Here is a 25,094-nt window from a genome sequence, read left to right on the forward strand (position 1 = left end):
GGAAACCCCTTAACCACCACTCACAGGATCACCCCTTAACCCAGTCTCTCCATGCTCTCCAGGTTGTCCAGGTGGTCCTGGCAAGCCCTTGAATGACAAAGAAAAAAGAATGTGTCACTGTTGGAAATCATCTATTACCTAAAGGAGAGAAAACATTAAGAGGGAAAAATGACTCAAATTAAAAGAGCAATTTAGTACTTGAAATTTTAAGCATTTACTGCCAAAGACGTGAGGTTAGGACACAGAAAAGAACATACTTTTACTGAAAATCTGCAACATGCTTGACCCTAAGTGTGCATGACTTCATTTAACCTTAACAACTCAGGAGCTGAGGCTCAGGGAAGTGGAACCCAGGTGTCCCAACTACCGAACCCCTTGATCTTTCCACTCCTCCCTGATACTCCCACACAGAAACACATGTAAGAAAAACAGAAAGGCTCTCTCCATCATGAATGTGGAAAGCATTAGCAGAGCAAGATATCATAAAAATAGGAAAAAAAGAAAGAAAAGCACTCCCAGAGTTCCTGACTGTTGTAAACATAGAACCAGAGAGGGAAAGCAACTTGCCAAAACACTATGACATGATAAGCAAATGACTGCTTCTCTTAAAACCAACCTTTAGTGGTACCATATCTGTGTAGCAGGTTCAACAGAGCCACAGAACCTCCCTCAGATGATATGTACATGGCTCTGGAGAGAATTCTTCTCTGAGATCTGGCTCTCAAACATACAAGGAATAGAATGTTTTCTAGGCTCCAAAAGAAGCTAGTCTAATGACTTGAGACTCCTCCTGACTACTTTCCTGGCCCAATATAATAGTAGAAAGTTAGTTGATTCCAAATTCTCTTTCTGCTGCTTAGTTTACTTGCTAGGCAAATTTCTTTGACTTTTCTAAGACAATTTTCTCATTTGTGAAACAAATGTACCTATTTTATAGAGTTGTTATAGGGATTAAGTAGAAAGATAAACTAAAATGCTGAGTACAGAGCCTGGTATATGATTCTTATTATGATTTGTCCAACTTTTAGTCCCTTCTTTTTCTGACCCAGACACTGGCTTCCAGAGTAATCTTGCAAACCTGTAGTTTTGAATGTGTCTTCCTTGCCTAGAAATTTTTGATAGCACCTTGCTATGCAGTAGAAAAAAAAAAACTAAATATGGCATTAAATTGACTCCAGACTTTCCTCCCACACATTATCCTTTTTATCTCACCTTCCACTCCTGTTGAATTGGAATCCTTGTTTGCCTGAGCCCACTTTGAGTTCTTCTAACTCTCAGCCTTTCCTTTTTCTTCATCTGGAATACAGATGCCTCTCTCATGGAGGTCTGGGTAAAAGATGTCTTGATCTCCCATGTGCCCTGGAATGCCACAGTTTTCTCCACCCTTCAGCACCATCCTCAAATGCCACAGACCTTAGTGTGGAAGGGTGATCTCTTGCCCACTTCTTTCCTCCCTCATCATCTGGTTGTTATTCATCCTTCAAATTTCATTCCATCTTTACTCCCTCAGTGAAGCCTTCCTCACCACACAGGCTGGATCAGATGCCCCTGTCACTTACCTCTCCATGCACTTATCTTACCAGTATTCTTACATCTCTTTCCATGTTTATGTCATTAACAGTTATCCCTCTTCTACAGAGGCCAGTTCTGAGATACAGAACGCATGCCTGTTTTGTTCCCTATTCTACAGTCATGCCTGAATTACAACAGATGCTCAATAAATCCTGATGATTGATCAGATGAAGAAACACCACTCTTTTAGATTCCTCTCCAAGTCACTGTGTTCCCATTCATTCTTTATTTGCACCACTGTTACATGCTTTATCTTACCGTATCTTGTATTATAGTACCTCCTATATAAATCTTATCTCCTGCACCAGTTAATAAGCTCTTTCTTGGTCATAACTGAGACTTATTTATCTTTGAACTCTTCTTTGTGTCTAGCAAATGCCCTACAGGTAGAAAAAACTTGACAGGTGTTTATCTAATTTCACTAAGTTCAATGGAAACTGAAGTCTTTCCAGTCTTGAAAAAGTGTGGTTCTCCAAAATCTGATCCCCAAACTCCAGGCTGGAAATTCAACCTCAGTAAAGAGCCATTTCTTGTGATTTCCTGTTTCACTTATCAGGAAACCAATCCACACCTGGTGGTAAAGCATTACTCTAATTCCATGTGGGGTATAAAAAAAAACACAAATAAATAAAGTTCATCCCCTTATCTAATTCAATCAACAAAAGCTGATTATAGTACTGTACTGAGACAGATACTTTGGGCTATATAATTGATTAGTAATGTCTGCCATGGCACAGGAAGGGAGAGTTGAGTACATATGACTTCCCTTACATAGAAATATAAGTCCCAGCATGAGGCAATACATAGTCACTGTCAAGCATATAATACAAAGTACACTGGAAGGATATAGAGAAGGGGGAAAGCTCTGCAGACTAACACGGTTGGTGAGGTCAAGGGCATCATGAGGAGGGAAGACAGGAGCTGGAAATTAAAGAAAAAGTGATATTCAAATAAGCACTGAAGACAGAGGCAGGGAAAAGGCATTCCAGGATGGGGTACCTTGCATGAACCAAGATGCAGAGGTAGGCATGCGTAACAAATCTTCAGGGGACATTAAGTAGTATAATTTGACTGGGAAGGATACTTCTCTTTTTATTATTTTTCAGTTACAGTTGACATACAATATTATATTGGTTTCAGGTATACATAACTTACAAAATGATCACCCTGATAAATCAAGTATCAATCTGATAGTATATAGAGTTACTACAATATTATTGACTGCATGCCCTTTACTATATTTTACATCTCTGTACTATTTTATAACTGCCCATTTGTATGTCTTAATCCTGGGAAGGACATTTCTTAACCAAGATTAGTGAAGAATGTGGTTGAAAGGCCTTGGATATAAGACTAAATCATTGGCAACAGGGATACATAAAAGTTTGTGAGAAAGGGAATAACAATTACAGTTCTAAAGCATAAAAAATAAAAGAGTAATGTAAAACTAGGTTGACATTATTCATTTCACTATCAGCAGAGTTGGGCCTTAAGGAACAGGTTCCAAATAGTCATCTAATATTTATTGCCCTTTAACTCCCAATCTAGTTGTTAAGCCACTAAGTGATTCTTTCCTCAAACTTAAAATAAACTGCCAGACTTCTGGCCAAGATGAAGGCATAGACAGACACACTGTAGCTCCTCTCACAACCAAAATAAGGAGAACAACAATTTAGAAACAAAGTAACAAACAGAACTGACAGAAAATGGAACTGTATGGAAGTCTGACAACCGAGGAGTTAAAATAGACCCATTCATCCAGACCAGTGGGAGTGATGGAGTTAGGCAGCCAAGCAGAGAGGGGTTACAGCAAAAATAAAAAAAATAATTAAAAAAATAAGTAGTGGCACCAGGCGCACAAATTGGCAGTGGGCAGACCCTGGGCTCAAGGTGGCAACAGGCAGACCCAGTGAGGTGGTGATTGTGAAGCCAGGCACGGCCCACAAGGCAGCTGGCTGACCAGGCAGTCTTATATTCATGAGCAGATAAACCAGGCAAAACTGGGGAGGGAGACAGACCAAGCGACCCAGGCTCCTGAAACATTTAAATAAAGCCTCAGAACACTGATTGAAAACACCTGTGGGAGGTTGCGGTGCCGGGAGAAACTCCCAGCCTCAAAGGAGAGTTTGTTGGAGGGACCCACAGAGTCCTAGAATGTACACCAACCCACTCACATGGGAATCAGCACCAGAAGGGCTCAGTTTGCTTGGGGGAAGCTCGGAAGAGACTGAAATTAGAGAGAGAACAGAGCAAGTATCATTGTTCCCTCTCAGACCCCTGCCCCACATACAGTGTCACAACCCAGACACTGGGTTGCCCCACCCTGGTGAACCTCTAAGGCTCCACCCCTCATATGTAACAGGTATGACAAAACAAAAAAAAAAATGGCCCAAATGAAAGAACAGATTAAAGCTCCAGAGCAAATACAACTAAGCAACCAAGAGATAGCCAACCTATCCGATGCACAGTTCAAAGAACTAGTGATTGGGATGCTCACAGAATTGGTTGAATTTGGTCACAAATTAGATTAAAAAATGAAGGCTACACCAAGTGAAATGAAGGAAAATGCACAGGGAACCAACAGTGATGGGAAGAAAACTGGGACTCAAATCAATGGAGTGGACCAGAAGGAAGAAAAAAAAATGACCAAACAGAAAAGAATGAAGAAACAAGAATTCAAAAGAAAATGAGGAGAGCCTTAGGAACCTGCAGGACATCTTTAAATGTTCCAGCATCCAAATTATAGGAGTACCAGAAAGGGAAGAGGAAGAACAACAAGTGGAAGATTTATTTGAACAAATAATAAAAGAGAATTTCCCCAATCTGGCAAAGGAAATAGACTTCCAGGAAGTCCAGGAAGCTCAGAGAGTCCCAAAGAAGTTGGACCCAAGAAGGAACACACCAAGGCACATCATCATTACATTAGCCAAGATTCAAATGAAGGAGAGAATTCTAGAAGCAGCAAGAGACAAGGGGACAGTCACCTACAAAGGACTTCCCATCAGACTGTCAGTGGATTTTTCAAAAGAGACCTTACAGGCAAGAAGGGGCTGGAAAGAAGTATTCCAAGTAATAAAATCCAAAGACCTACATCCAAGATTGCTCTATCCAGCAAAGCTTTCATTTCTAATAGAAGGGCAGATAAAGCACTTCTCAGATAAGGTCAAGTTAAAGGAGTTCATCATCACCAAGCCCTTATTATATGAAATGTTAAAGGGACTTATCTAAGAAAAAAAGATAAAAAACATGAACAGTAAAAAGACAGCAAACTCACAATTATTAGCAAACACATCTAAAACAAAAGCAAACTAAGCAAACAACTAGAACAGGAACAGAACCACAGAAATGGAGACCACATGGAGGGTTAGCAACAGGGGAGTGGGAGGAGGAGAGAGGGGGAGAAGTTACAGAGAATAAGTAGCATAGATGGTAGAAAATAGACAGGGGAGGGCAAGAGTAGTGTGGGAAATGTAGAAGCTGAAGAACTTATAACACATGGACATGAACTAAATGGGGAGAAAGTGGGTGGGAGAGGGTGTGCAGGGTGGAGGGGAATGAAGGGGGAGAAATGGGACAACTATAATGGCATAATCAATAAAATATATTTAAAAATAATAAAAATAAATAAATTGCCAAGGTCAGTGTAATCAGTAGAAATATGAAAGAAAAATATCCTTTTATTTTACCCGATTTCCCCTGTCTCCTTTTTCTCCAAATGATCCTGGGATGCCATGATCACCCTAAAAAAATAAATATACCAACACACTTTGTTATAGTAGTCACATCAAATTTTTTCACATAGTTTCACAGTCTAGCCAACGGATAAAGTTTCTTTACCATTTGATTTCTGAGTATGTGGCAGACTAGATGCCCTGAACAATCATCCCTTTGAAAACTTTAAAATATTTTACATACATTAATGAGCTAATAAAGAAAAAGAGAAATCTTTAGAGTTCAAAATAAAGAGAAAGCAAGAATCAACAGAAGTAATAGGTACTGGCTGCCCAAAGGACTCTGATCACTCAGTGTGACTGTAGTGTAAAAACCCACAAGTTGATCATTTATTTTATTTTATTTTTGTTTGTTTTTAACGTTTTTCTTTTTGATTTTTTATTGTTGACACTATTGGAGATGCCCCCCATTTTCTCCCTCCACCCAGACCTCACCCCCTCACCCTGCACCCCCGCCCTTCACCGCATTGTTGTCTATGTCCCCATGGGCCATGCATATATTCTCTTAGAGTTATGTATCCATGCCTCAGGTTTTATTTGGTTCATTGGTTTATTTCATTTACATATAAGAGAGATCATAAGGTACTGGTCATTCTCACTGGTTTATTTCACTTGACATAATAATCTCCAGGTCCAAATGGAACTGCCATTTAACCCAGGGATCCCACTTCTGGGAATATAGCCTGAGCACTTATTTTAAGTGGTCCTGGGAGGTAGCGCCACCAAGTACATGGCAGAAGCAAACAACCTTCAGCTCAGGCCTTAATGATGTACCACAGATAAATTTAAATTAAAAACTGAGTTTAAATCAAAAGTCACTACACATATGAGGGGGACACCAGGAGAGGGGGACCAGCAGAAATGACAGATAACAAAATCAGACGTGCAATGACTATAGATATTGGAATGACCACATATTGAATATAAAGTAAGTATATTTAATGAATTTGTTTAAAATAATTTGTTTAAAATAACAGTCAACTATTTTTAAAAGACTAAGCAGATTTGAGAAAGAATCGAAGAACTTTTTGAAGTGAAAATTATACTAATTGAAATTAAAAATCTAACTGACAGGTGAAAAGGCATATTAAACAGAGTGATGTAAGGATTAGTGAATTAGAAAGTGAATAAATTATTCAGAATGCAGCACAGAAAGACAAGGAGATAGGAAAGAAGTTAAAAGTCACTGGGAATAAGCCCTGGCTGGTGTAGTTCAGTGGATTGAGCATGGGCCTGTAAAGCAAAGGGTTGTTAGTTTCATTCCCAGTCAGGGCACATGCCTGGGTTGCATGCCAGGTCCCCAGTAGGGGACACATGAGAGGCAACCACACATTGATGTTTCTCTCCCATTCTTTCTCCTTCTCTCTAAAAATAAATAATAAATACATAATTTTTTTTAAATCACCAAGAATAAAATGAAAAGTTCTCAGAAATTTTTAATTAGACTCCTATAAAGAGACAATAGAGAAAAATGAAAAAGATTAAAATGTCAAAATGATAATTTGCTAAGAATTTTCTAAAACTGGGGAGGGATTTGGAGGAACAAATAGGAAGGACACAGGGACGAGAACTAAGGGGGGTGGAAATGGGAGGGAGGTGGGGAGCACGAGGCAGGGGAGGCTGGGATGGGAGAAACAGACAAAAAACTGCATTTGAAAAATAACTAAATAAAATTTAAAAAATAAAAAAATTTTTCTAAAACTTATAGAAGGCACATATACTCAGATTCAAAAGCCTAATACGTCTCAAGCAGAGTAAAGAAAAACAAATCTACACCTGGACATATCATATTGAAACTGCAGAAAGCTAGAAACAAAGGGGAAATTTTAAGGCAGCCTGATATATTATCTTTTTAAGATTGATGACCAAGGAATAACAATTAGTTTGATGGATAACTTCTTAACAGCAATAATGAAAGAGATAACAGAAGCCAGAAAACTATGAAATTACATTTCAAAGTGCTGAAAACAAATGTTTACCCAAGAACTAGCTTTCAAGAAAATGGATAAAATAAAGAGAATTTCAGAAAAACAAAAGCCAAGGGAATTTATGAATTTCATCAAAGGAAATTCTAAAAGTCCTACCATAGGCAAAAGAAGCATGACCTTTTCATGTTCCTTTGAAGGCACCAATAGTCATAATAAATATGAGGGTAAAGCTAGATAAGCACTGACTACAGAACAGAAAAATAACTGTCTAATTGGTAGAACCTAACCAAAAAATGGAAATAAAATATTGGACAACAGTATGTAATACAAAAGGCAGCCAGTTAAAGCTAAATTTCTAGGGTCCTTCTATTTTGAAGACAAGGGCAAATATCTAAATTAACTTTAGACACTGTTGAGCATGTGAAAATGTCTAGACTAATTGTGAAATGTATAAATAGAGAGTATAAATGCCAGAGTAGCAGAGGGGGGAACACAGAATGAGAAGCTTTCCAAACCTGTTCTCCATCCCAGCCATCAACACCGTCCTCACCAGGGTTGCCCTGTGGAGCAAACAATGAGGTTGGAGACAACAGGACCACAGTGTACGTGATTGTTGCTTTGAAGTTCATTTCCATACTAATGTTTTCTTTCAGTTTTGCTCTTAATACCATCTGACACATCCCTTCACCTCAAAGTTTTAAGCCCCACCTCGCTCAAGCAAAGGAAAAACAACTGAACTCAGTAATTTTTTTTTCCCAAAGAAGCTACTCTTCAGTGTAAGAAGAGCAAGGAAAGTCACTTACCTTCTCTCCCAAAAATCCTCGTACTCCCTAGAATTTGGAAAAAAATATAAAGAGTTGAGCTTGAATTAGATTTTAAAAATATCATTTCATTTAAGAAACCATACGTTCTCTGGTTTCAAGAAAATGCAATGATTAGACCAAAGTGAAGATTTCTTCTCCAGCGACTGTCATAGACATCACAGACTCTGCCTGCTACCACTTCCCTGTGCTTGGGACTAGGGGGGAGAATCTAACCTTGCAACTCCTCACATAGTAGGGTGAGCAGGAAACGGCAGTGACCCACCATTCATTATTATAACAATCATTTTTAAACAAAAATGACAATACACTGACTAGCAAGCAGGAAAGGGCTTCTAGAACAACAGCACAAATTAATTGAGAGAATAACTTGTTAAAATACTCACAATGTGGTCATTGTGGTCAGAAAAACTATGTATAGACCTCTGAGGTTGTAGAACTTTTTTCCTCCAGCTTTATTAAAGGAAATTCTCTAAACCCGGAAGATTAAAAGACATTGAATGCAGCCACTCAAAAAGATGTTCCACCAATTATTCCCTTTAGTTTTGAACATTTCAGTGTTCTCAAGCCCACCTTCCAGCTGCCAGCACTGTGACTCTTTTCCTCCTGAGGGGTTTTTTCCTGGTACTAGAACAGTCCAGAAGTGTTGGGGAATCACCGACCTCTAGGAGCAGCCCTCACCTGATGCCTGACAGGACCTGGTGCATGAATACCCCAGCTCCCTCGCCCCTTGAGTGGGATAACATTGAGGTGCATGTTCAACACTGGCCTCCAGAGTTCCTCAGCAGGATTAAGCTCTGTCTACCATTGTAGTAATCTAACTGATAATGCACCCTTTTTAGGCTACCTTCTATCCATGTCTAATTTCTCTACTCCCTGCATGTGTTTACTGAATTTTGCTCCCAGTAAACTATTTACATTTAATCCTTTTCTCAGGCTCAACTTCTGGGAAACCCTCCTTCTCAGGAAAAACCAAGATATTATACCTATGTTGAAGAATTAAGGTTTTCCACAGACTCAAGGGATGAAACAGAAATATGGGAAGAATGCCACAGCCCAAGGTCAAACCCACCTTGGGTCCTCTTGCACCTGGGCATCCTTCCTCACCTCGGGGTCCAGGAAGACCTTGGGGACCTCTTTCTCCCTGTAAAATAAAGATGCACATGGAGACCATCAATCAACTATCTCTGTCAGCACCCAACTGACTCAAACCAGCAAGAATGACTAAACTCTGGCACGGTCCTTACAATTACTTCTACATCCTCAGGGACCTGATTGGATCATCTGCAATGCAATCAGAATGCTTATCCATCAGCTACCAGTATTGATGTCCCCAAATCTTGGAAATCCAAATTATCTACGTTTTTGACCAATTCAGTCAAGCCACATGGGCAAAACATCAGCATTCAAACAAAAGATAGGTGCGTCTAAACATTTCCTCAGGCAGCTAAAACTGGGTGGTTCCCTTGTAGTCCCACAAAGAATAAACCACTATTTAACTTTTTCTCTTCTAAATGAAATCCTGACCATTCCTAAGGTATAGATCAGTTGTCACTTCCTCTTCTGAGAAGATATAGTGTGGATTATTGTTTTTGTGTCTTACTGTTTTCTGCCATGTTGTGAGCTTCTTAGTGACAAGGATGTTTCATTTATCTGTGGGTTTCCAGCCCTCAGCACAGTGTTTGGTGTACAGCAGGCATCCAATTGGGATTTAAAGAATTACTTCCTAAATTATACTGAGTATAAGCTTTTGATCTAGTATCATGCCTTGTGCCAAATTGATCAAATATAAATTAGAAAGTACTACATACAACATGAGCTTTCAGCAAGACAGCGTCTGCCAGTATAACATCTAACTTCTACTTAATGATGTTGGGCAACTTCCCTAGCTAAGCCACCCTGGACAGCGAAAGGGAACATGGTGAAGCGAGCAGCACTCTGGGTCTAGAATGAAAGGACCTGGGTTTGAGCCCAAGTTCTGTTTCCAGCCTGTTTTGTAAACTTGGACAAGCACACAACTCTGAATTACAATTCCCTCCATTTGTAAACTGTGGGTCTGGATAATATTGATTCTAACCATTTAAAGATCATTGTATTGAATGCATGAGATACTGTGCTGAAAGTACTTCATAAATCACACGACTTGAACAAATGAGGGGTTTTATACATAGTAGACAGCAAGAGATAATGAGAAAAGCACAAGTTCTGGCATCAGACAGATGTGGGTTTGAGTGCATCTCCAATCCTCTCTGTCTGACCTTCATAAACCACTTACTTTCTCCAGAGTTTCTACTTCTGCATCGATAAAATGAAAGATCAACACAAATCAGTAAGGTTGTGATGAAAATTAAATGTCATCATGCATTCAAAATGCCTAATGCAGGGCCTAACATACAATAGATGTCAAATAAATGTCTGCTTCCCCACTTCTTCCTAGTCTGTATGTATCCTCAAGTTGGTACAATGTGTGGTGTTTAAGGTTCATCTGGAAAATTCAACTCTAACGTAGTTATTGTACTACATTGCACTATGCAGTGCTATCAGTCATGAACAATAGGTCATTGTCTCAATTAGAAAACAGTTGTTATATATAAAACAAGTCTCCCTGATAAAGCAGAGACCCCGAGGAAAAATTATTAGTTTTATGTTTAACAAAACATTAAAAATAAACCCACTCTTAGAATGGCTATCATAAAAAAAAACAAAAAACGTGTTGGTGAGGATGTGAAGACATTGGAACCATCATACACTTCTAATGAGAGTATTCCAGTGTAGTTGCTCTTGAAAACAGTATGGTAGTTTCTTAAAAAAGTGAAAATGGAATTACCATATGACCCAACAATCTACTTCTGGATGTGTACCCCAAAGAATTAGAAGCTCGGTCTCACAGAGATATTTACACAGTCATATGCACGGCAGCAGTGTTTGCAATAACCAAAAGGTAGATGCAACCGAGTGTCCATGGACAGATGAATGGGTAAACAAAAGGGGCATATATGCACAATGGTGCTATTCAGCCTGAAAAAGGAAGGAGATTCTGACATACCACCACAAGGATAAACCTTGAGAACATGATGCTAAGTGAAATATCCCAAAAGACACATACTGCTTGATTCTACTTAATGCAGCAGCTAGAGAAATCAAATTCACAGAGATGGAAAGTAGAGTGGTGGCTTGCAGGGGGTGGTGGGAGAGAGGGGTGGGGAGTCGGTGTTTAACGGGCACAGTTCCAGTTTTGCAAGGTGAAAGGGACTCTGGAGATGGATGGTGGTGACAGTTGTGCATCAGTGTGAATATCCTTAAAACCACTGGACTATACACTTAAAAATGGTTAAGACAGTAAATTTTACATCTGCGTGTTCTACCACAATTTAAAATATTTTTTAATTAAAAAGAAATTTGTGAAGAAAAAAATCCCACTCTTATGACTTCTATTTCCAGTTTCTAACGTTTCAGTTGCTGCAATATATGTCCATAGCTGGGTATGTGTTTTCCTCAAATTAGTCCATTGGTGGGGAGTATTCTTAAATCTGATTCCTCACAAAGTTTCTCATATTTCAGAGCACTCTCTTTATTTAACTGTCCTCTTTATTTAATTTTGAGCAACATAATATAAACAGTCATTGTTTATTTGACATATTTTTGGGGTGCTTATGGAGGTCAACTACCAGACCCATTTTTAAAAAGATAGTAAAGAAATTATTATTTATTATATTTGAGGGTAAGACCTCACAATTTCAAATATTGGATGGTATGCAAATAAGAACTTTAAAAATCATTTCTATAAACAGCCCTGGCTGGTGTAGCTCAGTGGATTGAGCACAGGCCTGTGAACCAGAGTATCGCAGTTCGATTCCCAGTCAGGGCACATGCCTGGGTTGCAGGTCAGTTCCCAGCAGGGGACACATGAGAGGCAACATCGAGATTTCTCTCCCTCTCTCCTTCCCTTCCCCTCTAAAGAGAAATAAATAAAATTTTTAAAAAATCATTTCTATAAACATTAGAATTTGTGATTATATTGTGGAGACCATAAAAATATTCTTACAAGAAATGAAGCAATGAGTTTAGAAGCTGGAAGTAAAATTTGTAATGACAGCCTTCATAAACAGGCTCAAAAGTGATCTAGTTTAAACAACTTAGACAGAAGTGGACACAATATGCTCTAGAAAACTGGGTGAGATGTTTCTAAAAAGTGGCTCCAATAAAGCTGAAGACAGGGGACTTCCGCCAAGATGGAGGCGTAGGTGGAAATACTTTACCTTCTTGCAAAACCAAATCTAAAAACAATAAAGTTTTAACAACAATAAACGCAACCAAACCACAGAAAATCGAACAATACAGAGTCCAAAAACAACAAACGGTTCAGCTAAACCATGAGAGGGGTGAAGCCAGCAGCAGAGCGGGTCAGCCAAAAAAGATCCCCCGACCCAGGCAGCACGCAGGCAGCTGAGGGTGAGGATCCCAGGTGTGGGGTAGCTACGGGTGGACCCAGGGAAGGTGCTGCTGGCTGTCTGCGGTCATGCATTCACACGCAGTAACCAGTGAAGAGACAAGCATTGAGAACAACCGACCGTGCAGGCCCCGGCACAGGGCAGTGGGCTTCCACATTTGCGCTCAGATAAACAGGCTGGGGCGAGCAGTGAGGCAGACTGGGAGAGCAGAGAGGACCACCATTGCTCCCTCTCTGACCCCGTCCCCACATACAGCGTCACTAACTGCTACCCGGGTGGCCCCACCCTGGTGAAGACTTAAGGCGCCTCTCCTCATATGTAACAGGCACAAACAGATCAAAACATGGCTCAAGAACAACTCAGAGCCCCAGAGCCAATAAATCTAAGCAATGAAAAAATAGCAAAACTTTCAGATGCACAGTTCAAAACACTGGTGATCAGGATGCTCACAGAACTGGTTGATTTTAGTCACAAATTAGAGGAACATATGAAGGCTAAACTAAGTGAAATGAAGGGAAATACACAGGAAACCAATAGTAATGGAAAGGAAATTGGGACTCAAATCAAAGGAGTGGACCAGAAGGAGGAAAAAATGACCAAACAGAAAAGGATGAAGAAACAAGAATTCAAAAAAAGGAGGAGAGGCTTAGGAACCTTCAGGACATCTTTAAACGTTCCAGCATCCAAATTATAGGAGTACCAGAAAGGGAAGAGGAACAGCCATGAGTGGAAAATTTATTTGAACAAATAATAAAGGAGAATTCCCCCAATCTGGCAAAGGAAATAGACTTCCAGGAAATCCAGGAAGCTCAGAGAGTCCCAAAGAAGGTGGACCCAAGAAGGAACACACCAAGGCACATCATCATTATATTAGCCAAGATTCAAATGAAGGAGAGAATCCTAGAAGCAGCAAGAGATAAGGGGACAATCACCTACAAAGGACTTCCCATCAGACTGTCAGCTGATGTCTCAAAAGAGACCATACAGGCAAGAAGGGGCTGGAAAGAAGTATTCCAAGTCATGAAAACCAGAGACCTACAACCAAGATTGCTCTATCCAGCAAAGTTTTCATTTAGAATGAAAGGGCAGATAAAGTGCTTCTCAGATAAGATCAAATTCAAGGAGTTCATCATCACCAAGCCCTTATTATATAAAATGTTAAAGGGACTCACCTAAGAAAAAGAAGATAAAAAAGATGAACAGTGAAAGGACAGCAAACTCACAGTTATTAACAACCACACCTAAAACAAAAGCAAACTAAGAGGACAGCTAGATCAGGAGTGAACCATAGAAATGAAGATCACATGGAGGGTTAGCAACAGGGGAGTGGGAGAAGGAGAAGCGGAGAGAAGGTACAGAAAATAAGTAGCATAAACAATAGATAGAAAATAGGTAGGGGGAGGGTAAGAATAGTAGGGGAAATATAGAATCTAAAGAACTTGAGACATGTGTTCATGAACTAGAGGGGGGATGGTGGGGGAGGGGTATGCAGGGTGGAGGGGAATGAAGGGGGGAAATAGAATAAATGTAATGGCATAATCAATAAAATAAAAAAATATATTTAAAAAAAGAAAAAAGTGAAAGACACTGATATAGAAACTATGTGGGAATCATTTGTAATTAAATTGGTGATACAATATTAGAGAGAAAAAAAGAATTTCTAACTTAAAATATTTTACATAATAAAAGACATTTAAACATTTGTGTGTAACTGAATAAGTTAAATATTAAAAGTGGACATTTGTCTAGTCCATCTATATCCCTAAGAGTCCATGTATTATAAGAGGGCAAAAGCATTTTTTGGATGTTGCCATGAGAAAAGGGGAAACTCTGGCGTCCGAACAGGGATGCAAAGGCTATCAGCCACAGAATTGCCTTAGAATGAACACATGTTAAATTGTCTTGAGAACAAAATTTGGGCCTACTGTGTTTCTCATTCAAATATCAAGCACTGTCATGTTCAAAAACTGGTCTCCTCTTTGCTCACAAATTGCTTAACGCTATCAATTACAGCCAGGATTTAATGGAAAGAAGAACCTCACCAACAGCTTCTCAAATGCTGTACTGGTGCAAGTTACTTTATGAGAAATGAGAATAGCAATAATAATATCTTATTTTATAGATGAAATGAGAAAATGCAAACAAAATGTTTAGTTGTATATCTGGCACAGAGTAAGGTGTGAACAAATATTAACTATTTTTGTTACTACTGAAGTTCTGTAACTATTTCTGTGGCCTTAGATAATCTGATTAATTTGATGTATAACTGTTTGATGTGTGATTAATGCATATTTAAACCACCATCTCATAATAGGTAAATTTTGAAAATATATAGAATTCATGAGTCTGGCAGACTATATTTTCCAAACATGCCCACAACCAAATATCCACCCTCTTCTGTTCTGTGACCCTGCCGCACCCCCATCAAAAGGAGGAGTCTAATGCCCCCACCCCGACCCTTGATTCTGGTCTGGATTTAGTGACTTGTTTGTACCCAACAGAATGTGACAGACAAGTTACCGTCTAATTTCTGAGGCCTGCTTGGAAGCTTTGCACCTCCAGCCTCAGTCTCCTGGAACGCTCCCTCACAAGACAGATGCACCCTGTTGGATGCTGACTCTTAGACCCAGCTGCTATATGGCATGTACTTCCACCTCGACCTTCTGCGATGCCAGCCAGGCCAGCCATCCCAGCAGAGGACCACAGATGAGAGAGGATGCCACTCTCACAGTGGGCCCTCTAGCCCCAGACGGCCTAGTCGGCCCAGCTTCAGACACCCATTGGCAATGCCCCTACTGTTCTCTTTTCACTTCCCTCACCCACGAAGTCCAAGAACTTAATAAAAGTGATGGTCGTTTTATACCACTGAGGGTTTTTCTTTGGGGGTGGGGTAGTTATTTGTCCTTATAAACTTTCAATTTGAACCTACTGAGTTAGCCAAAAAGTTCGTTGTTTTTTCTGTAATGTGGCTCAAGTAGCACTTAGTTGTCTTTAACTTCATTCAAAACAATTATGTTAGATTATGTTGTGACACGTATATCAGCATGCATTTTTAAAAAATTTATCAAAATTGGTGAATTTTTGTGTAGCTATTTTAATATTGAAGATACAAAAAATATGCAACATTTTCAGCATATTACATCTTATTATTTCAAGAAAGGTAAAAACGCTACTGAAATGCAAAAAAAGATTTGTGCAGTGCATGGAAAAGATGCTGTGACTGGTCAAACATGTCAAACACGGTTCGCAAATTTTGTGCTGGAGATTTTTTGCTGGACAATGCCCCAAGGTTGGGTAGACCAGCTGAAGTTGATAGCGATCAAATCGAGACATGGGGAACAACCAACGTCATATCACGCAGGAGATAGCTGACATACTTAAAATAGTCAAGTCAATAAAATTATTGGTGGAAGTGAAAAATGTGTCTTTTATTTTATGGGAAAAACTAAACAAACTTTTTGAGCAACCCAATACAAATTAAGAACCCCGTTATGAAACCTGTCCATCTGCAGCGATGTCTCTGCCATGGACAACCCAATCTGATCTGTTTTGCGGGGAAATGACATTAAAAGCTCCCCAGAAGACAACATATTTTGAAGTTCTCCTCTCTTGTGAGAAATGCAGCAAAAGCAAACAAGACCTACTAGAGCTACGCTGTCGGATACAGTAGGCACGAGCCACACATGGCTTGTCCACATTGAGATGTGCTGTCATTATAAAATACACACTGGACTGCAAAGACAATATATTTAAAAAGTAAGATATTTTATCAGTTTTTGTAGTAATTATTAATTACATGTTTAAATAATTATATTTTGGATATACTGGGTTAAATAAAATGTATTATTAAAACCAACTTCACCTGTTTCTTTCTACGTTCTTTGGGATTCTACAATAAAATTTTAAATTATATAAAATCATAGACAGCAGCTCTCATCCCCCAGGGGGTATGTTCTAAGACCCCCCCCACTGGATGCCTGAAACCACAGAGAGCCCTCAACACTATACATACATTCATATCTACGATGAAGTTCAATTTATAAGTTAGGAACAATAAGAGATTAATAATGACTAATAATAAACTAGAAGAAGGATGACGATGCACTATAATAAAAGCTATGAGTGCAGGTGGTCTCTCTCCAAATACATCATTGCACTGTACTCACTGCCTTCTTACAATGATGTGAGATGATGTAGGGCCTACCAGATGAGACGCACTTGCACTTTGAGGTTTGACAGCAAAACTAGCATAAATTTCTATTTTCTTCTTCACAATTTCACAGAAGGTTCATTCTCACCACAGATCTAAACAACTTTAGCATGTGATATTTCTCTGTCCTTAGTAAGTCAAGAACTTCTGCTTTTTCACTTAAAGGAAGCACATTATGGCTTGTCTTTGGCAAGCATCATGAATCGCCAGCATCATGACTCTTAAATTCGGGGGCCATTCCCAACTAAAATAAGGGTTATCTGAACATAAGCACTACAATATCGAGAAAGTCTGATAACCCAGGTGGCTACTAAAGGACTAACCAGCAGGGAACATTCACAACATGGAGATGCCGGACAACAGGACGATTCCTCTCTCACAAGGGACAGCATGAGATGTCAACACATTGCTAAGAACAGTGCAGGGTTTAAAATGTAACAATTGTTTATTTCTGGAATCTTCCACTTAATATTTGGAACAGTGATTGACTATATGTAACTGAAATCTCAGAAAGGGACATGGTGGCTGATAAAAGCACATGACTGTATGTCATTCACATCATGTATCTTGCTGTGTACTAACGGGTTCTTATAAAATATCTTGGTTTTAGGATATTAAGACCGAAGAAAAGGGGACAAAACTCATCCCCCACCCTGGACAGACAGGGCTTGTTTACCCCGTTTGTCTGAAATTGGCATCCATGATCTTCATGGATGGGTCAGAACCTAGCATTCTCTCTGAACTTGGGCAAGGTGCATTGACTCACAGGCCAAGCAGAAAAACAAAAATAACACTTAAGGACATTTTAAAACATCATAAACATGGGAAGGAATATTTTTACTACTCCTAAACAAAATAGAAAAAAATCCACAATTCACCTTTCTGAACGCATTTCTAACATCTAGCCTAGGCATGCAGAGGCAAAATAGATGTGGAGCAATTCTCCCATAAATGTAATCAAAGAAACAGATGCACTACCTGGGTCTAAGCAACTGCATTCTTCTCTAGCTCCTGCTTATTTGCAAAGTTCAGGCTACTGAAATGTTCAGAATAATAAAAAGATGTGCCACTCTGAGTGGAGCAATGGGGGCTCAAATGCTTATGTATACCAGCAGTTTGAAAATTTGGTCCAAGGACCCCTCAGGTCCCTAAGACCCTTTGGGAGGGCATGCTCACAGAGTTAAATTATTTTCCCCAATTACACGAAAATGTTCTTTTCTTTTTTTATTCTTATGTTCTCTCAAGTATACAGTAGCGGTTTTAAAGAGACACATAGCAAGTGATATAACAACAGACTGAATAAAGAAGCACATAGATGAAATCTAGCAGAATAAGCTAGACCTTAATGATATTTGAAAATATGTTTAAAAAATGCCACTCTCCTCATCAATATATTTTGTTTTGGACAATATCATTTATCGTAATGAAATATGTCATGCATGTTAAGGGTTTTATTTTTGTTCTTTTGGAATCAAATAGATCATTTAAAATTTTGTTTTAATTTCTAATTTGGTAAATAATGATAGAAACCACATCAACAAAAGTTTTTTGAGGTCCTCAGTAACCTTTAAGACTGTAAAGGTTTATCTTGAGACCAAAAAGCTTGAGAACCAGTGGTATATGCAAATTAACTTTAAAACAGACACCTGTGGCAAAGTGGTTTTCCGTAATTTAAAACTCACTGACAACAATGGGGCTTTAAAATCCTTTTCGTATTTCTATGATATAAGAAAGATGATCCCTACCACATTTCAGTCCTCTAGCTAACAATTCTCTGTAAGACGTACATTTTCCTCGTCAGCCAATCACATAATAGATAACTTTCCCTTTCCAAGAATGTGTCCAGGGTTCTCTGCAAACCATCGGTGGGTAACTAAAACCCCATCATCTTCTCAGCCACTCGGGACGGCATCTGAGTGATCATGTTATAAGAACGGCTTTGATTCTCTTGAATTTATTTTGTTAAAACACTTACGAACGTGGCTATGTCATTCATACCAATAAATAACCAGCAAATTAGTTCATGATTAACAACTCCTATTCCATGCATGCACTACTCTATTAAGTAGAGGTCAGTTACCACAAATTCATTTCAGTTACCACAAATTCTCTCATTAACAAAACCCAAAAGGACCATACTTCCTCACTAAACACCTTCTGGAGACTATTTATCTTTACACAATGTGTCCACCTGACATTTGATACACTAAATCATTATTTTTACATAAATATTTTTAAACTATTTTATTTTCTGAACCCGTTTTACATAGCATAGATGAGAAAAACTTTCACGGTGTAAGTGCCATTACGTATTGCTAATATTTGACTCATTTTACCACATTCTATCAAAGAAAAAAATAAGATTCAGTACTAACGTGTCCACCTTCTTCACCGGGATAACCAGGTAATCCATCAGGCCCCTTTTCTCCCTAAGAGGAAAGGAAATCAAAATAAATCGCTTGGACTCTAAATTCTTCATTTCTCAAATCTACAGGAAATAAAAGTTGTTACTAATTGAGTGATGTGTCATTGGGTGGACATTTTATTGAGAATCTATTAAATGTTGAGCACGATATGCAGAGACATGTGGAAACAGACACAATCTATCCCACAGTGAAAACTTCAATACCTGTTCGGTTTAATATAATTGGTACAGCAACCTATTTTCTTCTTCTAAAATAACTTTTTAAGCCATTGTATTGTGAAAATCTAAACCAAAAGTAGTTCTAGTAAAATGTTTAAGGGAAACTGTTATTTTTAAAGAGGGCTTTGACCTCGTTTGACAAAACATCAATAAACAAAAATGTTACTACCGTATTACTTATTTCTGTGTGACTCAGCTATTTATCCTTCCTTTTTTTTTTTTTTTTTACTTTTTCTTATACCTAAAAACACAAACTATTTCTTTTCAAGAGAGTTTGGCTTGCTGTTTTATAGCCCACTGTGTTCATTTAGTCTAAAACCTGGTCAATAAGACATGGGAGCCATGGTATATTTGTGAACAACAAAGATAATGAAAGTCAATTCAACCAACCATCAGTTTTTAACAAACAGAAGGAGCAGAGAAGTCAAAACTTAAAAACACTCTCATCTATGACCTCTGTGGCAGTCGAAAGCAAAACAAAACATGTCAAGAGATTCCCGAGCTTGATTTCCCAATTCTCCCATCTGATGTTTAAGAATATGATGGGGGGGGCAGTGATAATCTAGTGCTAAGTGGTAACTACAATTTGTTTTTCAAAAAATAATTACACACTTTATCCTATTCTAAACGAAAATGCATCCCCAAAGTCAGTAAGAGCTCATTGCAACAACCTCATGGGAAACCTTACAAAGAGAGTAGGTAAAAAGATGGGCAAAGCCAAGGGGTCTGACTCATCCTTACATGTGGATTTGTGACTATTCCCCCAACATGAATGAAGCTTTAGTCCCTATGACAATGGAGGCTTGTGTCCGTGGGTGTCTGAGGGCCATCTCTAAAGAAATATTCTCCCTCAAAAGTGTGCAGTAGTAATTTCCCTATCACTTAACCCAGAGTTAACAGATGTAAACAGCAATTGCTTCCTTCTTCAGCATTTCATGCTGTCGAATGAGAGATTAGACCGAAGGGCGTTGACTACTGCAAAGAAAGCTGATGGTGGAGAAGTGACAATTTTGGAAACAAGTAAAAACTTCTGTGTAACGAGAGAATCTATGAAAGTATTTGTCAAATAAATGTCAGTAGGCAGCATAACAGAGTGGAAAAAATATAAGTCAGGTAGACAAGGGCTTAAATTCTAAAATGCCTCTCCATAACTGTGCAGCTTTTGGAAAATGATGTTCCATCTCTGAGCCCCAGTTTCAAACCCATTAAATAACAGTTACTTCAAAGGTTTATTAAGAGGGTAGAATTAGAAAAACTGTGTTAAAGACATAACACAGAGCCTGGTATGTAGTCACCGACAGTCACCTACTTAAAATGTCATCTCTTTCCCTCTCCCATCCACACCCAGGAAATCCTCACCTTCCTCCCTGGGCTCCCCAAATCACCTCTGTGCCCCTTTTCTCCAAAACACTTTGCATATGTATTGCAGCATGTTCTTTCCATGATTGTGTCCTGAAAGACAGAACCCATATCACATAATTACTTTTTTCATCCATTAACCTATATCCTGTTACACACTAAGGAGACAAAATTCATTCCCTCAGGTTTTTCAAACCCTGTGGATGGTATTTAAGAATGTACTTACAAGTTGCTTCAGTAAGATGCTTGGGAGGGATTGCAGTGTGACGCTCAGAGGCTGATTATATGCAAATCCTCTGCCAAATTCCAGCTCCTGAAGCTCTTCCAATTTGTGTACACCTTCCAGGCCAACCATGAGGAGCGCAGAGAATCCTTCGAGATACCAGCAGGTGGGCAACTTACTTGTATGTCTTTTGTGTGGTCTTTGTTTTGGCCCCAGATATTCAACCACCACCCCACCCTTCCTATTTGTGTTAAAAGCAAAACTAGCTCATGGCATCCTGTCTTGAAGAATTGGTCTTCAATCCCACCAGCGGAAAGTTAAGCAGTTAGGCAGAACCAAAAAGGACTCTCATAATTCTTTTGCAGTCCCTACTTTTTTAGTTCATAAATGAGTTTTGCCCATTATTGTGTCATTACATCCTTTTAAACCCATTCCTGATGGAGATTTCTGGTTTGCTCTTAGAAACTGCAGAATCATTGGAACTGCTCACAAATACTCTGGTTGCTCCCCATAAGGACACATGTTAAGATTTTGCTTCTTTGGGAAGGTTGTAGACTCTCCTTAAGCCTCAGTGCCTTCCCTGGGAAAATATGACCTACCTCATGAAAGTTAGAACTGTCTATCCAGTTTGCTCTGACCAATGCAATGTGTAGAGCATGCTATGTGTCTCTCCCTCAGAGAAATTTTAAGAGTAGGGAAGAATCTGCCTAATTTCTTTTCCTCTGCCACAGGAATAAACCCCTCTTTCAGCCCGGGTCCTTGAGTGATGGGCATGCACCATATACATGTACACATGGGGCATAAAATGAGTAATGCATTCTTGCTTCTATAAGCCACTGAGATGCAGAGATTGTTTGCAATTGCAGCCTAACCTGGACAATTCTACTGAATTTGGAAGTATCAGATCATCTGGATTTGTCCACACAAAGAACAAATGAGCAAGGATACCTCCCAGCTGGCGAGGAATTACTGTTTCTAGAATTTCAGAACAACCGTTAGTGTTGATATTTTGAACAATAAAGTCACACACACACACACACATCAGCTTTCTGCTATTGGAAAGAAAAAAGCTGCTTAACAATCTTTTGGTTAAAGGCTGTTATACATATTCTTAATTATTCCTGAAAATAAATTCCTGGGACTAGCATGTAGACAAAGACTGCAGTCTTTTGTCATAGACTCCCAAACTTCTTCCAGAAAAGTTGCAACAATTTAAACTTCCAGTAGCAATGTACTTGGTAAATTTAGTTGGGAACAAACTGTCATAAAAAACATTCCAACACATTGTTAACCAAGGGAAAACATCATTCCAAGAACATGTTGAACACATCCCACAGAGGAAGGAGAAGGGTGAAGGGAGTTCGAACAAATCATGTTGCTGGTTGTTTACCCTGAGTTGGCTTGTGCCTTATGTAGCACAAACTGGGAATAGCCAGAGTAACCAGCCATAGTTGTACAGAAGGTACTGCCCAGGGACACCCAGCTAGGGAGCTGGTGGGTGCTGAAACGCAGCCAGGACATGACTCACCAAGCCAGGTGGCCAGGCACAGGACCGCACCCACCAGGGCACTGAGCATCTTTTTCTAATTTCACAAAGATGCCATATAAACTAGCAGTAGCCCTTGGAAATGGAGAAGGAGGGAGAATTGGGGAGCAAACAAGCGAGGAACGGCAGTTGAAAGATCAAAGCCCAGACTCAGGCTGATTCCAGAGTTTAGGAAAAAGACACATATGTGCCCTGAAGTAGCCTAAAAGAGCAACCGGCTCCCACTCAGCATGGAGCTGGAGTCGCACCTTCACCCCCGTCCCTGCCCTCGAAAGCAGATGCCAGGCTGGTTCAGCCTTGTCTCAGAGAGGCCCTTGGTCAGGGTCAGGGATGGGGCCACTGCAGGGTCTCTCAGCCCTGAATAGCCCCCTGCTTCTTACAAAGAGGGAGATGGTATCAGCCTGGTGGGCACTGAGCTCCCATCACCTGGGTCAGCATGCAGGAGGCTTCACAGAGTCCAGTGCATCTCGGGCCCTGTGAGAGGAGTAAGGCCCAGGCCGGGCAACTCTGTGCACTTGCCTTTGCCACGGAGAAGCATGGATGTTTCCTTCAGTCTCTTTAAGTCGCTGTCCAGTCCATCTGTAAACACTAAAAGGACCTGTTGTTTGGTGGGGGGTGGGTGAGGGGATTGGAAGAAGTGTGGAGGGAGAGAAGAGAGGGAGGGAGATGGGGCGGGAGGGGAGGGGAGAAGGGAAAGAAAATGGAAAAGACGGATGCTATAAATCGCACATTACTTTAAAATGCAAGAATAAGGTTAGCTTTTCTGGTTGTATCCAGACTTTCACCCCGTTCCTTTTTACCCATTTATTTTTCATTTTATCACACATTCATTTTTACTTCAATTTCCCCCAAGTTCTCCCTACCAAAAAAAATTTTGGACCAGCTTAATATGTTCACTTAAAAATGCCTTCCAAAAAATCATCTTACAATATTCATCATTATTTATCAATGTAAAAAATACAAAAAAATATTGCATTTTCTACAATTAAAATGTGTTACCTTTACTCATAGGAATTTTTAATTAAAAATAAATGATTTATACCAGTCAAGAAATAAATTTATTGGAAAAATAAATGTAACTTCTAAAGCTTGGAGATGTCAAATTTATTTATTCCTAATAAATGTCACATGGGATCTTGCAGTCCCTGGGAACTTCTGTGGGTGTAAAGCTTCAGGGCCCTGAGCAAGGAGAGGCGGGCCACACTGGAGAGCCACCAGTTGCCACTGAAGACAGCTCAGCATGCTCACTGCGGAAGTGACGGGCCCTACTCTCCATGGCAACCGGTGACCTTCAGGAGCGAAGGAGTCTCAAAATATCTCCCAGTGGTCTTTGGAATGGATTATTCCATGGAAGAATCTACATCACTAAAGTGTGGACAACTTGAGGGAAGGGACTTTATCCTTTCATCCCTACAGGCATTATTCAACTAGAGCCTTAGTAAATTGTTGACTGTCAAAGTGCATTTCCTGTTGGTTTTTACTGGGTAAGACTATGGTTTTCCTTTATGCAGGATCGCCCAGGAGCAACAGGGTTGTTGGCCTCAGTTACAAAACCTTACCCTGACTTCCTCCCACCCAGGCCCTGCTCCATAACATGTGTCCTCAGCACTTATTACCTTCACTTTAGCATAAGAGGACTGGATAGCATTATCTCCCAAGGAGAGCAAAAAGGCCACATCCATATGGTTGATCTCGGCAGCCTGATGAATCAAGAACTTCTGAATGATTTCATTACTGTATTTGTCAAAGCCTGAGTCAAAGACGAGCCCACCACTGGAGTCAGGAACCAAGTAGCGAAAGTTTGTGTTGATCTGACCAGAAATGCTACAGCTGATGTTAGAAAGCACGGCCAACTGTTGCATCAGCTCTGGCAGTAACTCTTGAAGCTTCTCCCAATCTTGCCTTGTGGGAGTAGAGAGGTCAATTCCTACAGACAAATCTATGTTGCATTCTTTGAAGGTAAAGGAGAAAAGAATCAAATTAGTCATCTAGAGATGCATGACCAAGCCCAGAAGATAGCAGCCAAGTCTGCCCTGAAAAAAAAATCCCAGACCACCCACCCACAAAAGTATAAGGCTGTTGTTTAATTTAGGGGATAGTTCGTTACACAGCAAAAGCTCACTGATATACCTTATTTTACTGTGTATAATGCACACCCATGTTTTCGTGTGCATTATACAGGGATTATATCCACAGTATGTAATCATTGTACCCATGTATAACACATCCTTATTTTTCCCTAAAAAATTTGGGCAAAAAAGTGCATATTATACACAGCAAAATATGTTACACTGTTTTATACCTCTACACCTTCTATTCCCCCTACCTGGTATCCTTTTCCATCCCCTCAATCTAGGTCTTGTTAACTCATTCATGTCTTTCAAGTGGCAGTTTAAGTGACCTTTCAAATAGCAGTTTAAATAGCCACCTCCCTGAAGTTCTTTCTGACTCCTGTCCCTAGCTCTTCATGTTGAATTACCAAATTCCCTCAATTTACTTTGCCGGACACTCTCTACCACTCAATAAGGATTCCTGGAGAGCAGGACTGTGTCATCTTACTTTCCCAGGGCCCAATACAGACAGATGCTCATTGTTTGACAGATGAAGAC

At 39.6% G+C, this 25,094-nt stretch overlaps 1 protein-coding gene across 1 annotated transcript in view; it reads right to left on the reverse strand.

The window, feature by feature from the left end:
• LOC119048301 (collagen alpha-4(VI) chain-like) overlaps positions 1-25,094 on the reverse strand; it is a 112,029-nt gene that overhangs the window by 43,069 nt on the left and 43,866 nt on the right. The window contains exons 10-19 of the mRNA XM_053669551.1: positions 24,102-24,436; positions 23,005-23,083; positions 20,943-21,088; positions 20,717-20,809; positions 19,089-19,142; positions 9,125-9,196; positions 8,035-8,061; positions 7,747-7,791; positions 5,259-5,312; positions 25-87 (exon numbers count right to left, since the gene is read on the reverse strand). Of these exons, the coding sequence (XP_053525526.1) occupies positions 25-87; positions 5,259-5,312; positions 7,747-7,791; positions 8,035-8,061; positions 9,125-9,196; positions 19,089-19,142; positions 20,717-20,809; positions 20,943-21,088; positions 23,005-23,083; positions 24,102-24,436 (968 nt within the window). The remainder of the gene's footprint in view (positions 1-24; positions 88-5,258; positions 5,313-7,746; positions 7,792-8,034; positions 8,062-9,124; positions 9,197-19,088; positions 19,143-20,716; positions 20,810-20,942; positions 21,089-23,004; positions 23,084-24,101; positions 24,437-25,094) is intronic.

The sequence above is a fragment of the Artibeus jamaicensis genome, unplaced genomic scaffold (genome assembly GCF_021234435.1).
Source record: "Artibeus jamaicensis isolate MK-2021 breed Jamaican fruit bat unplaced genomic scaffold, CSHL_Jam_final contig_519, whole genome shotgun sequence".
NCBI lineage: Eukaryota > Metazoa > Chordata > Mammalia > Chiroptera > Phyllostomidae > Artibeus > Artibeus jamaicensis.